Below are 16,689 nucleotides of genomic sequence, written 5' to 3'. Positions count from 1 at the left end.
GGATATGGATGATCGGCTTCAGTCGGGCGTCGCGAGCTTGAGCTTTCCCTGCTCACCCCTATCACTAATGGGAGCTCATTGTGTTCATTGTCATGTTATTTCATTGACAATTTGAGGGAACAACATCATACCTTGCTTAGACGAGTTGGGTGCCATACCTGAAACCAATACAGATATATCGTTTTACAGTGCGTTCCCGCTCCAGGTTGAAATCAGTGTGGGAGAGAGGAGGGAGGCAGATGTGCTGGTGAGAAGGAAAGCTTGAGCAAATCCACGGGGTGCCCACCTGGGGACTCTCGGACTTACAATTAATTTTTGCAAGCTCTGAAGTTCATTTATTGTAGTTCCCAACTTCCTGCTACCTGAAGCTTTGAGATGTGCTGGTTCAGTGCGGGAAGTTCAGCCCAGGAATTCCCTGCTGCCGGTGAACTGCAAATGGAGCTTCTATGGTTTATTTAAAGCTAATGCCTTTTTTTTCCCCCTTCCTTCCCCCCTCTTCCTTCCTTTACCCCCCCCTTCTTTCCTTTCCCCCCCCTTCTTTCCTTTCCCCCCCCTTCTTTCCTTTCCCCCCCCTTCTTTCCTTTCCCCCCCTTCTTTCCTTTCCCCCCCCTTCTTTCCTTTCCCCCCCCTTCTTTCCTTTCCCCCCCCTTCTTTCCTTTCCCCCCCCTTCTTTCCTTTCCCCCCCCTTCTTTCCTTTCCCCCCCCTTCTTTCCTTTCCCCCCCCTTCTTTCCTTTCCCCCCCTTCTTTCCTTCCCCCCCCTTCTTTCCTTCCCCCCCCTTCTTTCCTTCCCCCCCCTTCTTTCCTTTCCCCCCCTTCTTTCCTTTCCCCCCCTTCTTTCCTTTCCCCCCCTTCCTTCCTTTCCCCCCCTTCCTTCCTTTCCCCCCCTTCCTTCCTTTCCCCCCCTTCCTTCCTTTCCCCCCCTTCCTTCCTTTCCCCCCCTTCCTTCCTTTCCCCTCCTTCCTTCCTTCCCCCCCTTCCTTCCTTTCCCCCCCTTCCTTCCTTCCTTCCTTTCCCCCCTTCCTTCCTTCCTTCCTTTTCCCCCTTTCCTTCCTTTCTTTTCCCTCCCTTCCTCCCCCTCCCTTCCTCCCCCTCCCTTCCTCCCCCTCCCTTCCTCCCCCTCCCTTCCTCCCCCTCCCTTCCTCCCCCTCCCTCCCTCCCCCTCCCTCCCTTCCCCTCCCTCCCTTCCCCTCCCTCCCTTCCCCTCCCTCCCTTCCCCTCCCTCCCTTCCCCTTCCTCCCTTCCCCTTCCTCCCTTCCCCTTCCTCCCTTCCCCTTCCTCCCTTCCCCTTTCCTCCCTTCCCCTTTCCTCCCTTCCCTTTTCCATCCTTCCCTTTTCCATCCTTCCCTTTTCCTCCCTTCCCTTTTCCATCCTTCCCTTTTCCTCCCTTCCCTTTTCCTCCCTTCCCTTTTCCTCCCTTCCCTTTTCCTCCCTTCCCTTTTCCATCCTTCCCTTTTCCTCCCTTCCCTTTTCCTCCCTTCCCTTTTCCTCCCTTCCCTTTTCCTCCCTTCCCTTTTCCTCCCTTCCCTTTCCATCCTTCCCTTTTCCATCCTTCCCTTTTCCATCCTTCCCTTTTCCATCCTTCCCTTTTCCATCCTTCCCTTTTCCATCCTTCCCTTTTCCATCCTTCCCTTTTCCATCCTTCCCTTTTCCATCCTTCCCTTTTCCATCCTTCCCTTTTCCATCCTTCCCTTTTCCATCCTTCCCTCCCGTTCTCCCTCAGGCCTGTATAGATGAGAACCTGGACATGGTGAAGTTCCTGGTAGAAAACGGAGCCAACGTGAACCAGCAGGACAACGAGGGCTGGACCCCTCTGCACGCGGTGGCGTCCTGCGGCTATCTGAACATAGCAGAGTGAGTGAGTTTCGGGCTATTCGGGGTATTTATAACACTCATCACATCTTCCTCTTCGGAGCGGCTACCCAGGCGATCGATGCTCTGAGATTTACACAACCTTTTGGGAAGCAATGCTGAAAATAGATGGATTTCTGCTACCGAATCCTCAGTTTGTGAGGGCTCAGGTGGATCCTGCAACCGGTCGCCTTTTGCTGATCCCATTACAGTGACTTATGATTCATTAGATACTTGAGCTAAAGTGCCAAGCACAAGGGAAACGTGGCGGCTGGTGGGCGCACTCATATGGAGCAATGGAATGAAGCCCAGCTCTGGTGCTGCTGAGCATCTTCACCCTGCGCTGCCATCACGGGGAGCCTGTGCAGAATTCTAAGTGTGATTTGGGATTTTATTCCTCCAACTGAAAAGAATTCAGTCTCCCTACAAGATATATGTTAGTGTAAATACACATATATAGCTATTCTAGTGTAAACACTGAATAGTAGATACACAGCGTGCTATAAAACAATTCAAAGAGGGACTGTGCAAGTGCTCACCCTTATTTTGAGGCTTTGCAAAGCAGCTACGTTTCCTCACCGTAGGCATGCCCGTGCAGTTGTGTGGAGACTTTTGAGGGAGAGATGTGTTGTTCTGGGCTGCAGAGGCACCGATAGGCCAACAGCATCATTGCTTTTTCTTCAGATCTTACGTTTCTGTTCCTTCAATCCTGTCTGATGAAAGATGGAGTAGATAAAACTGCTTGTGACTTAACTCACAATTAGAGTGTTGTCTTGTGCTTGTGTTGTTTAGAACGCGAAATGTTCAGCTCGGTTTGGACGTAATCAAATGAAATTCTGTGGCCTGCCGTAGATCTAGTGAGTACAAACATTAAATACATACGAAAGAAGAGACAGCAAGTATAACCGAGAGTTTTGGGTCTCGCTCCCGTAGGTACCTGATCAGTCATGGAGCCAACGTGGCTGCTGTGAACAGCGAAGGCGAAGTCCCGTCTGACATCGCGGAGGAGGCGGCCATGAAGGACCTGCTGCTGGAGCAAGTGAAGAAACAAGGTAAATCAGCGCTGGGCTTGAATATGTGACCATCAGACCCCTGGGAGCTTCTAAAGACAGTTCTGTTGGCTTGCTGTCTATAGGTGAAGAGATCTGAAGTCCGGCCCAAGAGGCAGAGACAGATTTTGCTTTGGTAGCAGCACAGTGGAACAGATGCAGGTTTGTGGTGTGCAGTCTCTGTCCTTGGCAGGATTCTTCCAAGTGAGACACCACAGCACTGCAAGCTGATTCATTAGATCTATTTGCTTTTAAAGTGAGATTTAATTCTGGCCTCTGGTATCGATGGAAGGTCTTGTTTCACTAAGTCTTGATAATACAGAGGTGAGATTTACAGCCCTGCCAAGAAGAGAAAGAGCTGGGGAATGAGTATGTATGGCCTGGAGAGACCTGATCTTCCCTGGACGTCTCTTACAGCCCGTCTGCTCTGCCGTTCCCCTTTCTCATCAGGGACATCTGGCTGAGGGGCTGCGCTCGGTGCTGCCCCTGCAAAAACATCCCTGCTAGGAGAAACGTCTTCGGCAGCGTAACTTGTGTTATAATTAAAAAATGCTTCATCAGCGTAAACAGGGGTGATGGTTTTAAACTAAAGGAGCGGAGATTCAGGCTAGACATGAGGAAGATTGGTTATTAGGAAACTTTTCTTCCCCAAAGGGCTGTGGGGCATTGGACCAGGCTGCCCAGGGCAGTGCTGGAGTCACCATCCCTGGAGGGCTGGACAGACGGACATGAGGTTCTCAGGACATGGGGCAGTGCCGGGGGTGGGGAACGGTTGGACTCGATGATCTTGAGGGTCTCTTCCAACCAAAATGATTCTGTGATTGTAATAAGAAATTGTTGGCCCTGAGGGTGGTGAGAGCCTGGCCCAGGTTGGGCAGAGAGGTGGTGGATGAACCATCCCTGGAGACATCCCAGGCCAGGCTGGACGGGGCTCTGAGCAACCTGAGCTGGTGAAGATGTCCCTGCTCATGGCAGGGGGGCACTGGGGGAGCTGGGAAGGTCCTTCCAACCCAAACCATTCTGTGATTTTATGAAACTTTTCTTCGTACTCATGAAATCAATCTGTGAGTAGTTAGTTGTCTGTACATACACAGAAGAAGTTTAAACCCTATCTCTGAGGTCCATCAAGAATGGTTTTGAAGGATTCATTTTATCTCAGCTGCGTGGAAATGCTGAACTGAGGCACATTGAGCTGATACGGACTGACCCATCCCTACTGGATGTGCCTGGATGTATGGAATGGCATTTAGCCTGGAGAACAGAAAGCTGACGGGGATCTGGTTGCCATCCTCTCCCACCTGGAGGGAGGCTGTAGGGCCAGAGGAGCTGGGCTCTTCTCAGGACGAGGGGAAAGAGTCATGGGTTTGAACAAGGGATGTTCTGACTGCCTGTGTGTACATATATACGTACATGGGGGAAAATGTTTCCCAGGAAAGTGCTGGAACAGACACCCAAGGAACTTGTGGAATCTCCGTCATTGGAGGTGGTCAGAACTCAGCTGCATTCGGCTCTGAGCAACTTGATCTGGCTTTCATTTACCCTCCTCCGAGCAGGGATTTGGGCTACAGACCCCTAAAGATTCTTTCCAGTCTAGATTATCTGATGACTGCAGGTTGGTGCTGGGGTTGTTTGCGTGCTGGATTGAATCCAGTCCTCTCTAACAGATGCACTCTGCTTGGCCTATGCTGGTTGCTTTATTTTCAGAGTTACTTTCACATACAGTTAGGAAGAGATCAGTCCCTTGCTACTTTGTCAACCCTGTTGCTGCTCCACGGTGAGTTTGTAGCTGTCCATCTGAGAGCTGCTTTTGTCTGTGTTACTGTTCCTCTTGGAAAACTGATGCAGGATCACGTTCCTTCTGGTAAATAGAAACTTTTCACTTTCTAGTATAGTATTTCTGCCAAACTTATTCTTATTTTGTTTCCGTTTTCCCTCCACTTGGAAATAAGCTTAAATAGCCCTTCTGCTTTATATTGAGTCTGCTCAGGTATTTCAAAAGAACTGTGTGTACAGTCAGTGGTTGTTTTAGTGGGCTGTCCAACCTGCAAGGTTGCAACCATGTTATTGCCCTGTGCAGATCTTCATACTCACTTTAAAAGAGACAAATTATGCTGATGAAAAGACCCGTATCTTTCTGGGCACCCAAGGAAGTGCGGCTGCAGAGAGAAGTCGGGCACGGTTTGGACAACCTGGGAAAACAAATCCCGACTCTAGACGCAGTTCTTCATGTAATTCTGCCTCAACTGCAGCTATTTTGCCTGCCACTTCTTGGGATTCTGCTTGGCCTTTTCATTGCTTCGTCACATTAGCGGCATCCTGCTAAGATGCCCTGAAACACCCATCTGTCTCCACCGAGAAGCTTCCCATTGACACAGTTTAAAAGGATCGTAACTGCTGGGGTAAATGTGTTATAAACTTTAAATAAGTGTCCATCCAGCTCTGTAGCCTATTTTCAACAGTAGCTGAAAGCAGATCCCTGCTTCAAACTACAACAACAGGACAAGCATGTACAATTCCCCCCCAAAAACTGTTTTCCCAGCCTCCGGCCACTGCGCCTCCAGGAATTCCTGAGCCAGATGGACTTTGTGTGCTCACGAATCCCCTGTGGCTTCTGTTCCGTGAACTTGTGCAGCCCTTCTTGGGAACTGCTGGCATGGATTGCGTGACATTAAATAACTACACATTGGTCTAATCCTTGTGCTGAAGCCAGTTGCATTTCTAATCTTTGCAACATCCTACAGCAGTGGTGTCACGGAGGCACCCCGAGGTTTGTTTAAGGGACAAAGGGGTCCAAAACAACTTTTATTAAACCGGTGAGAAACAGGGTTTAGCACTGCAAAGTGACTTGAATACAGGTTCGGATATCAGTTGAGGAAAATGATTAAGGGGCAGCAACTAATACAACAGCAGGTCCACAGTGTGCACACACATGGCTTCACCAAACAATGCCGGAGCCGCCCCTGAGTCCGGGAAGAGCCCACACTTGCCTGAACACGGTGTGGGGTTATTGTAAAGGGATACACGTACTTGTATTGAGTACGGAAAGTGTACACTCGCAATCCTGCGAGGGGAAATACACGTGCAAATGTGCGCGGAATATTACACGTGCTTATGTGGAAGCACGGGAGGAAAATACACTCACGATTCTGCAAGGGTCAATTTTACACGTGCTCGTATTGAGCACAGAAAGTACGCGTGCAAATGTGCACGGAAAGTATAAATACACGCTCAAATGTGCACGGAAATTGATACACTCACAGTCCTGCGAGGGTTAATTTACTCACCCCCGTGGCGGCAAGGCAAGCGGAGTCTCCATCCCGGGGGGCTCTGGGCGGCAGCATCTCGCTCGTGCTCCAAGAGACTCAGGACAAGGGGCAGAGCCTCGACGAGAATCCCGTTTTTATAGGCTGATCAGATGTGACTGTGGGCATTCCAGAAGCTTCTCTGCACCCCCACCCTGGCTGTGGGTGCCCCTGAAGCCTCCAAACATCCCCCACACTGGCCGCGGGTGCCCAGCGGCTCCTGGCGCCTCGGCGCTCCCTTCTCCTAACGGCCCTGGGCAGGGGCTCCGGGACCAAACAAAAGGAGCTGTTGGCCTCAAACAGCACAGAGAGAGGGAGATGTGTCTACTCCTTCCATAGCGAAGGAGGGAGGGGGAGAGAGGGGGGTTTGCACTCTGCCACAAGTGGGTTTCACAGTTCAGACTCTGAGTTGATAAGTGTTTCCTTCTGTTTTAAACCTAATGCCCCATAATTTAATTGGGAATCATGTTATTCTTATACTGAGAGACCTCATCCATAGGGACAGTTGCTCATCTTCATTTTTGAGATTTATCATCTTCTCTTTTATATTTTTTCCTGAGTTAGTGAGCTCTTCTGGTCGATATATCGTCCTTACATCACCTCCTTATGTTGAAAACTCCGCTTTTGAAAACAAGTCTGAGATAGTTTTTTGCCTCTTGTTGGTTTAGTTGCAATTGTCACAGCCCATCGACCGGCCCCATCTGGCCTCTCCACACAGCGCCTGTTTCCTGGGGTGGCAGACTTGTCCCTCTTGTCCCCACAGTCCATGTCTCTGTTAAACCACGTGTGTGTATTGATGGACCTACTTCGTCTGGTTTAATCTACAGGAGATCTCTTATGATTTCAAACTGGGCTTTGCCACAATCTATCAGTTTGCTGCTCAGTGGAATTAACTAAGTATTTCCTTGGGTGTTCCTGGCACGAACGGCTCTTGGTGCAGTACAGGGGTCTCTGCATGTGCAGCTTGCAAATTGTCCTCTACAAGAGTTGGGTTGTGCTGCTCCTGCAGGAGACGTCTTGGGATCATCTCTTCAAATCTTCGCTGTAGATTATACTCACACTGTTTAATTCAGTTTATTAGGCTGTTGTTCATTACTTAGTTATTTCAGTCTAGGACTCTGCATATGTAGACCACGGTGCTTTCACTGGTTCATAGTTGAGCTACAAGTGAGTAGTTAGTTGGGCAGTATAGCAGATGAAACACAGGGTGAATTTAACATGGTCATGAGAGACTGCACCTGATAATCTCCTCTCCTGTGCTTCACCTTTGTAGGTGTAGACCTAGACCTGGCCAGAAAAGAAGAGGAACAGCAAATGCTTCAGGATGCCCGGCAGTGGCTGAACAGCGGGAGGATTGAAGATATAAAGCAGCCTCGGACGGGCGCCACGGCTCTTCACGTTGCTGCGGCCAAGGGCTATTCTGAAGTCATGAGGTAGGAGCTCCTTCCCCGAGCTGATGCCTTGAGTTAAGGCTCATTTCCGTGAGGAACACATCTGGCTTTATAGTTGAGAGGAATTTGTTTCGTACTGAGATTTCCAGGCTGCTGTTTCTCAAAAGGCTCCGTATGTGCCCAGCCATAGCGGCTCACCTAGAAGTCTGTAAGGACTGGAAGATTCCCTTTCATACCTTTAAATGATGGAAGCATTTTAGAGACTGAGACATAGGTTAAATTTTCACTGTTAGAGTAATAGTTCTAGGACTAACACGTATTACAGGGTAGAAGTACAGTTTCAGCACACAAAGCGATGATACACGTGGTGTGACAATCACAAACACCCCAGTGTCTGTCTGTGCTTCGATGTCCCGTCCTCGCTGTCCCCTGCCCCTCGATGCTCCTGCAGCCTCAGCAGTGACACAGGGATTCCAACAGCTGTTCTGCCTTTAACCACTCCGACACTAACAAGCTTATTGTGAACATAAACTTGCCCAGTGTAGTGTTTCCTGGCAATAAAGCATTAATATTTTCACAGGTAAGGTCAAATTAAGGTGTCTAACAGTAAAACTTTCTTCTCTGCTCTGTACGTATGAGTGGAGCTGCCCGTAGCCATCAGCAAGGTTACTCCATTGACCACATTAAAATCCCCTCTGGAATCCTTTATCCATCTTCATCCTTAATTTCATAGTTTTAAGCCGCAATGACTTGATGTGTAAGAGCTGTTTCTTACCAAGTTCTAATAATTTAGTTGTTTCCTATTTGTGTTCGTTCACTAGAGCTTGTAATTGAGTTATAAGCTGCCTGTACCATGCCCAAGAACAGCAAAGTAACAGAGCTCATGTGGATCAGAAATGTAATATCTCCTGAATTTGAGGTGTTGGTCCCGTGGACTTTCAGTGCAGGGTTATACCTCCAGGATTTCTCAATGGGGGCTGCGTTCGCTCTTTGCAGGATGCCTTAGTTTTGAACAGCTACTCCTTGGCACTAATTGTTCTCATGATAAACAGATCTCATGGAGAAGCTGACATTGTTTCACTCTTGTGTATTTTATGGCCACCCTGTAAGTTCAAATACAAAGCTTCAGTGACTTAAACCGAAGGGCTGAAAGCCAGGAGCCGGCTAACTCCCAAATGAGATGTGGGATTTGCCTGTGACCTTGAGTCTCTCAGCAGCTGTGCTCCTCCGTTTTGCCAGCTGGAAAACCAACATAAAGTCAGCACCTAATTTAACATTTCTTTCACAGAGAAACACGCTGCTGCTATAACATGACCGTGTTTTATTTAGCACAGTAACGCATGGCTGTAAAGCTGCAGGAGTTCCAAAACTCTCGGTGCCATTCGGAGGTCGTGCTGGGTTTCCCTCGTGCTGCTGTAAGGCGGCTCTGGGTGGTGGAACTTCCCACGATGGAAATTTTCAGTAGCGGTTTCACCAGACATGCAGAATTCCCCTGGGATATTCTTCAATATTTAAGCGGCTTGGATAATAGTCAGCACTGATACACGAGCTGCTCTGTGCTTTCACCCGATCGCTGGCATACCGGTGTGTGCGTGTCTTGGAAGGTTCAGACTACAATTGCCTCTCTTCTGTTTGTTTTGGTTTTAAATATTGAAGCTCCAGATGCTGTGAAACATGAGTGCTCTGATATTGCAGGGAGTGGGTGGAAGGTGCCCAGCAGTAAATGTGAAGCGAGGGTGTTCCCAGGCGAGGTCACTTGGGTAACATTTGCTTTAACTGTGCAAGGACTGGTCTGCAAAAATATATTTAGGGTTGTTTAACCCAAACGTGGGTTATTTAACCTACAAATTCCACATCTGTCAGTCACAGTATTGTTGTTGCTTCTTACCAGGCAGTCCTGCTGGTGTCGTCTCCATGTGGACCGTTCCTACGGGGTGGCCTTGTTCTCTGGTAGAACCAAGACTGAGCTCCGGTTCCCGATTGTCTTTTTGGTGGCAGGTGCTCTGACCGCGGAGCTGCCGGCCTCGCTGGGGGCCTGAGCGGCCCTGCTGTCCCTTGTCCTTGGAGCAGGACTTCAGGCTGGATCACCAATGCCACATTAGGAATTAAGACGTTCTCCCAGTTTAGGATGTGCTAAAAGGGAACCTTATCAATTAGATATATTCCAGCAGGTTTTACTGCAAAGACATTGTTCATTTACTGCCCTTTTCTGCTACAGTTACAAGCACAGCAGGAGGGATGTTGCTTAGGTGAATAAACAAGTTAAGAAACTACCATTACCAGCTCTGTTGCTCATGGTGTGAACCCCTCTGTGTCAAAAAACTCATTCTTGGGTGGGCAGAAATCATAATGAAGGTGCTGGAGCGAGCTGAGAGAAGGGAACGGAGCTGGTGAGGGGCTGGAGCACAAGTGTGATGGAGCGGCTGAGGGAGCTGGGGGGTTCAGCTGGAGAACAGGAGCTGAGGGGAGACCTTCTGATCTCTGAACTGCCTGAAAGGAGCTTGGAGCCAGGGGGGTCGGGCTCTGCTCCCCAGGAACAAGCGCCAGGAGCAGAGGAAACGGCCTCAAGTTGCGCCAGGGGAGGTTGAGGTTGGATGTGGGGAACAATTTCTTCCGCAAAGGGCTGTGGGGCATTGGAACAGGCTGCCCAGGGCAGTGCTGGAGTCACCATCCCTGGAGGGCTGGACAGACAGACATGAGGTTCTCAGGACATGGGGCAGTGCCAGGGGTGGGGAACAGTTGAACTTGATGATCTTGAGGGTCTCTCCCAACCAAAACGATTCTCTGATTCTGAATCAATATTCCTCCTTTCCTCAGGCTCTTGATCCAGGCTGGGTTTAATCTGAACGTCCAGGACAATGACGGCTGGACTCCGCTCCACGCTGCTGCCCACTGGGGGGTGAAGGAAGCTTGTTCCATCCTGGCCGAGGCTCTGTGCGACATGGACATCAGGAACAAGCTGGTCAGTACGTGCAGGTGTTGCCACAATGTATGCAATGTGTTTTATGTCAACTTTATTGCCTGCCACTTGATACAACACCATGACAAAGTTACATAGTGAGCAGTTCTCTTAAGGTGTTCACTGGAGCATTTAAAAGCGCAAAAAAGTAATAATATCTTCTGTGGAGGAAGGCAGAAAAAGATTTCAAGTGTTACTGGAAAAGGGCAGTGATTCACCTTTAGGACCAAGAGTGTAAGAAAGAATAAGGAGCTAATCTGTGTCTTCCTCTTTTAGAGTAATCCCGACAAATTAAACAACAAAAAAGACAGTCTTGGAGTGCATAATAATATGCTAATATCAAAGTATAAGGGGGAGTTGAACAGAGGTAGAAAGAAGGTTCTCAGGGACATGGGGTAGTGCCGGGGTTACGTTATGGTTGGACTTGATGATCTTGAGGGTCTCTTCCAACCAGAATGATTCTGTGATTGTAAGATTAAGGTTGCTCTGGTCATGGATTGAGTCGTAAAACCACCATCGCTGCCACGCGCCTTTCCCTGCTCTGGAGTGAACTGAGTCGGTTCACCAAGTTGGGAGGGAGTGTCAAGCTGCTGGAATGCAGGAGGCTCTGCAGAGGGATCTGGATAGACTGGAAAAATGGGCCGATTCCAATGGGATGAAGTTCAACAAGGCCAAGTGCCATGTCCTGCCCTTTGGCCACAACAACCCCCTGCAGTGCTCCAGGCTGGGCACAGAGTGGCTGGAGAGCAGTCAGGCAGAAAGGGACCTGGGGGACTAATGGACAGGAAGCTCAACATGAGCCAACAGTGTGCCCAGGTGGCCAAGAAGGCCAATGGTGTCCTGTCCTGTATCCAAACCAGCGTGGTCAGCAGGACAAGGGCAGTGATCCTTCCCCTGTGCTCTGCATTGGGGAGGCCACACCTGGAGTATTGTGTTCAGTTCTGGGCCCCTCAGGTCAGGAAAGAGATTGAAGTGCTGGAGCGGGTCCAGAGAAGAGCAACAAGACTGGGGAAGGGACTTGAACACAAGCCCTATGGGGAGAGGCTGAGGGAGCTGGGCTCGTTTAGTCTGGAGAAGAGGAGGCTTAGAGCTGAGCTCAGCACTCTCTAGAACTACCTGAAGGGCAGTTCTAGCCAGGTGGGGATTGGTCTCTTCTCCCAGGCATCAGCAATAGGACAAGGGGCCATGGGCTTAAACTCTACCAGGGGAAATTGAGGCTGGAGATGAGAAAGCAATTCTTAGCAGAGAGAGTGGTCAGGCATTGGAATGGCTGCCCAGGGAGGTGCTGGACTCACCGGCCCTGGAGGTTTTTAAACTGAGACTGGACATGGCACTTAGTGCCATGATCTAGTAAACGGACTGGAGTTGGACCAAGGGTTGGACTGGATGATCTCTGAGGGCTTTTCCAACCCAGTCCATTCTGTGATTCTGTGTTACTCAGTGTTTGGGTGGGAGGATGTGAAGCATGTTCACTTCTGTTCTTCCCTGGGAAATAGTGGGGTTTGAATTTTAACACCCTGCCATATCCACTGTCCTCTGTTCTCTTCCTACACCATCAGGGCCAGACACCGTTCGACGTGGCTGACGAGGGGCTGGTTGAGCATTTGGAAATGCTGCAGAAAAAACAGACTGTGGTGAGTTCCTGGCAGCTCATTTTCCACCTCTCCAATCACCTTTCCACGCGCGGGCGTTCTCTAAGACATACGGCGTCAACAGATGCAGGAAGCTGGGGCCCAGCTATTTTTTGTATGTTAATCATTTGGAATCTTTAATTACACCCATATTTTTAATAGCTAGAAACGTAGAAAACTGGATGACTGCATGGAGAAGGTCAGTAGCGTGCTGACATGCAGCATTTTGTAAACTAATAAGGGAATGTATAGTTCATCTGTGGAATTGTTATTCTGCAGTGTCTGTTGGCTGGCAAGCTCTCTGGCATCAAACTGCTCATTATTTAATGAGTGAATACTCAAGTAGACTTTGTGTTGGCATCTAAAGAAGAGCATCGCTCTGGTGAGGGGGATCTGTTGCCATGTCTGCCTCGCTGACAATAGGGAGAGTTTTGATCGAGAAGGAATTCTGGGCTAAAAAAATCCATGATTTCAAAACCAGGTTAAATTGCCATTTCATAATGCAATGGAGATATTGGAAAGGGTTATAAGCAGAAAGATAGCATAAAAAATGAAAGCAAAAAATATATCGTGATGCAAGTTAGGCTACTTCTCAAGCCAGAAGGTTGGGTTTGGATTGCATCTTTTCCTGTTTCATCCGATCTGCTCAATTATCTCGAAACCAACCTTCTTTCAAACTTAAAATCAGTAAGTATCATTTAAAATGTTGGATTCAGAAACAGACATAATGAGAACACTGCTGATAAAACCCAGTCGAGTATTTGGAGGAGCTGACAATGTGGGTGGCAGAACTCAAGCTCTGATCACAACACAGCTGCCGTCATCCTTAAATAGCAGCCTTAACGCTCGCAGGAACTTCGGAAAAATTAATCAGCTTCTCCCTAAATGAGGTGTTGATAAACACTATCAGTGCTGGATTTTGGATTTCCTCCCATCTCTCTGCACCAGGATTCTGCGGATAACTGCCCTCCTCGGGAAAGAAAACGCCAAATAATGCCAAGAGGTTTTTTGGCTGGGCGTCAGCCCGTTTTTAGGCCTGCTTTGCAGTTCTAGCAACCCCCCTGTTCTCTAGATAGCAGCACTATATAAAGACCATCTCCATTTATTAAATTAGCATGGCAAGCTGTGGTAGAGCTGAGAAGAAGAATCCAGATTTCAACAGACTTTTTTTTAGTGGATATGATTATTTTTGTTAATAAAAATGCCATTTTATCACGTGTGTTTATCACCTGCCATTTTTATCACTTGAAATAGAAAACTTACATTTGCTAAGGATGAAACAGGCGGTTCCACAACATTCCTCTCTGGACGTTATTTTGCTTCCAAAATGGCTCTTTGCTGGGCTCCACGTCACTTTTCCTACATTCAGAATTCAGAGCTTTTGCTTCTCGTGCCTGATGTCAGCTCCTGTCAAAAGAGAAAGATTAACAAGGGTAGGCATGACACAAAAGAGAGAACCTTAAAAGTGAGCCTCTAATTACCTTCCCCTTTCCTATCCCAACTGTGTCTGTGCTTCTGGAAGCTGAAACCATCTTTTCATTACTGTTTTGTACATCGGTGGTGACAAAATTAATATTGGCGCTCTCTGGGTAAAATATTTCGGTTGCTGCAGTGATCCCAGGTTTTCTTGTGCAATGTCTTCACGCCAGCGTTTCATAGAATCATAGAGTGTCCTGAGCTGGAAGGGACCCACCAGGACCATGGAGTCCAGCTCCCGTCCCTGCACAGGACACCCCACAGGTCACCGCCTTGGACGTTGTCCGGTCTCTTGTTGAACACTGTCAGGTTGGGGCCGTGACACCTCCCTGGGGAGCCTGTTCAGTGTCCAGCACCTCTGGGTGAAGAACCTTTTCCTCATGTCCCACTGACCCTCCCTGGCACATCTTCTGCCGTTCCCTGGGCTCTGTCACTGTCACAGAGCAGAGCTCACCCTGCCCCTCCTGCTCCTGCTGAGGAACCTGCAGCCCATGAGCTCTGCCCTCAGTCTGCTCTGCTCCAGCTGAACAAACCCAGGGACTGCAGCCGCTGCTCATCCGGCTTCCCCTCCAAACCTTCACCAGCTTCGCAGCCTCCTCTGGACACTCCAGTAGCTTTATCTCCTTTTCTCCTGTGTCCCCAGCCCTGCACACAGTGAATGCTGCAGGTGAGGCCGCCCCAGCGCAGAGCAGAGCGGGACAATCCCCTCCCTGCCCGGCTGGCCGTGCTGTGCTGGGTGCACCAGGACACGGGGCCCTCTTGGCTCCAGGGACACTGGTGGCTCATGTTCAACTTGCCATCGACCAGAACCCCCAGATCCCTCTCCATGGAGCTGCTCTCCAGCATCTCATCCCCCAGTCTGTCTGTACAGCCAGGTGTCCCAGGTGCAAAATCAGCAATTGTCTGTGCTAACTTCATGTGGTTGGTGATGGCCCAGTTCTCCAGTTTGTTCAGATCCCTCTGCAGGGATTTGAGAGGTTCCAAACGTGCCCTGTCCCCGTGGGAGACCCATCAGTGCAGGGCGTATGCGAATGCTTTCTGCTGAGACCAAGAACTACAAAGGCAGCGAATTTTTCACTGAATCTCCCCCAATTTCATGGGCACACAAACATGGTCAGACCCCCAGCACTGCGGCTGCGTGGGCGGGCACAGGGCAGTGCCGTGAGGTCGGGATTTGAGACTGGGTTTTATTAAACTGCAGCATGCGCCTGAGGACGTGCTGGGTGTGCAGCTCTGCCCGTACAGAGCTCTGGTCCAAGACGTCCCGTGCTCTTGCATCTGTTCAATAGGATTCTTAAAGAAATCCGCGATATTTTTCACGTAATGGGGTTGGAATGACTATATGCCATGCTAATTAATGGATTGCGCTGAGATGTCTCTTCTCATTCTTTCTCCGATCTTCTTGGGCTTTTCAACAGTTGCGAAGTGAGAAGGAGACGAGGAATAAGCTCATTGAAGCTGACATGAACGGCAAGCCCCAGAGCGGACTCTTCACCAAGTACGTGTCTTTTCTCTTTGGTGAAAAGCAGCTGCATGGGGAGCACAGGGAGACCAGCTTCACCTGCTGCCATCAGCTGCTTTCAAAGTTCAGTGTCCTGAACTGAATTTCATCGTTTCTTTTAAATTTGAGCTCACGCAGATACAATTTAAGCTGTTTCTCAACCAACCCACAGAGTAGGTCCCTGATCCCTCGACTCCTGCTCTTGCTGTGCATCAATTTGTCCTTTGGGCTGCGAGTTGCACCTTCGCACAGAGCTGAACAGCCCAGCCCATGGGTTCTTTTTCACTAGGAAAACAGAGATTGCGTTTTTGCGGGTTGAGAAACGCTTGCAAATTTAGGAAATGCGAGACCAGCTTTGGAATCCGTGGCAAATGCGCAGTGCTGGGATGTTGGGTCTGCAGATGGATTTTCTCCTTGTTCTATATGTAGCAAATCATGTCTGCGTGTTCCTGAGAACTCCGAAATAGCTCGTTTGCCTGGTGGTTCTTAAAATCTCTATATCTTGCAGCAAAGAGAAGATTCTTTATGAGGAAGACACGCTGAAGTCCGTGGAGATGGAGGAAGAGAACAAGGACTCCAGCAGTTCTAGTTCTGAAGAGGAGGAGGAAGCTGAAGAAGATGAAGTTTCAGAATCAGATGCTGAAAAGGAGTCAGGTGAGACAGCACCTTGGCTTTAATAATTAGCCCACAATATTAGGGTATCAGGTTCAGAACGGCTTTTTGATTTTGTTTATCTGGGAAAGCCATCCTGAAGGTCTCACTTCACTGGACAGATAGAAGTCGACTTGTTCTAAAGTGTTCAAAGTCCAGATAAAGGGGAAAAAAAAAGCCCAAATATTGTTATGAGTGATCTTTTTAAACCAAAGAAATGCAACTCCTTTGGTAGCAGAGCGTAAGGCGGGACAAAGCAGAAGCTGGCAGTAAAATACAGCGGTTTATTTGGAGGAATGTTTTGAAGGGTCTCGGGCTGCAATAAATGTGTTGAATTTGCAGAGACTGTGGGAGGATAAGAAATTGGAAAAGGTGAGCAGTGAAATCACTGGAGCGCTTCAGACAGTGCCGTGTTTCTTAGAGTCTGTGAGAAATCTGTGTTCTTCAGACAAAGGAAGTTGAATTCATGCCATTTATTCATCTTGAGGACAATTAACAATTTGGCATTAGGTTATATATAAACAAGAGAAAAAGATCAGTGTAAAAACTTATGGTCATTATCTGTGTTGGTAACTATGTCAATAGCACAGAATCACAGAATCCCAGAGTGTCAGGGGTTGAAGGGCCCTGGAAAGCTCATCCAGTGCAATCCCCCATGGAGCAGGAACACCCAGATGAGGTTACACAGGAAGGTGTCCAGGCGGGTTGGAATGTCTGCACAGAAGGAGACTCCACAACCCCCTGGGCAGCCTGGGCCAGGCTCTGCCACCCTCACCCCCAACAAGTTGCTTCTCAGATTTAAGTGGAACCTCCTGTGTTCCAGTTTGCACCCATTGCCCCTTGTCCTGTCACTGGTTGTCACCAGAAGAGCCTGGCTCCA

At 48.9% G+C, this 16,689-nt stretch overlaps 1 protein-coding gene across 9 annotated transcripts in view; it reads left to right on the top strand.

Moving 5' to 3' along the window:
- PPP1R12B (protein phosphatase 1 regulatory subunit 12B) overlaps positions 1-16,689 on the top strand; it is a 130,742-nt gene that overhangs the window by 33,771 nt on the left and 80,282 nt on the right. For all 9 annotated transcript variants that reach the window (XM_065038268.1, XM_065038270.1, XM_065038273.1 and 6 more), the window contains exons 2-8: positions 1,722-1,852; positions 2,783-2,901; positions 7,474-7,633; positions 10,409-10,553; positions 12,110-12,184; positions 15,076-15,155; positions 15,667-15,812. In XM_065038268.1, the coding sequence (XP_064894340.1) occupies positions 1,722-1,852; positions 2,783-2,901; positions 7,474-7,633; positions 10,409-10,553; positions 12,110-12,184; positions 15,076-15,155; positions 15,667-15,812 (856 nt within the window). The remainder of the gene's footprint in view (positions 1-1,721; positions 1,853-2,782; positions 2,902-7,473; positions 7,634-10,408; positions 10,554-12,109; positions 12,185-15,075; positions 15,156-15,666; positions 15,813-16,689) is intronic.

This window comes from Columba livia, chromosome 22, assembly GCF_036013475.1.
Source record: "Columba livia isolate bColLiv1 breed racing homer chromosome 22, bColLiv1.pat.W.v2, whole genome shotgun sequence".
Taxonomy (NCBI): Eukaryota; Metazoa; Chordata; class Aves; order Columbiformes; family Columbidae; genus Columba; species Columba livia.
The sequence above is the reverse complement of the archived record's forward strand: the minus strand, read 5'-3'. Positions and strand labels throughout refer to the sequence as shown.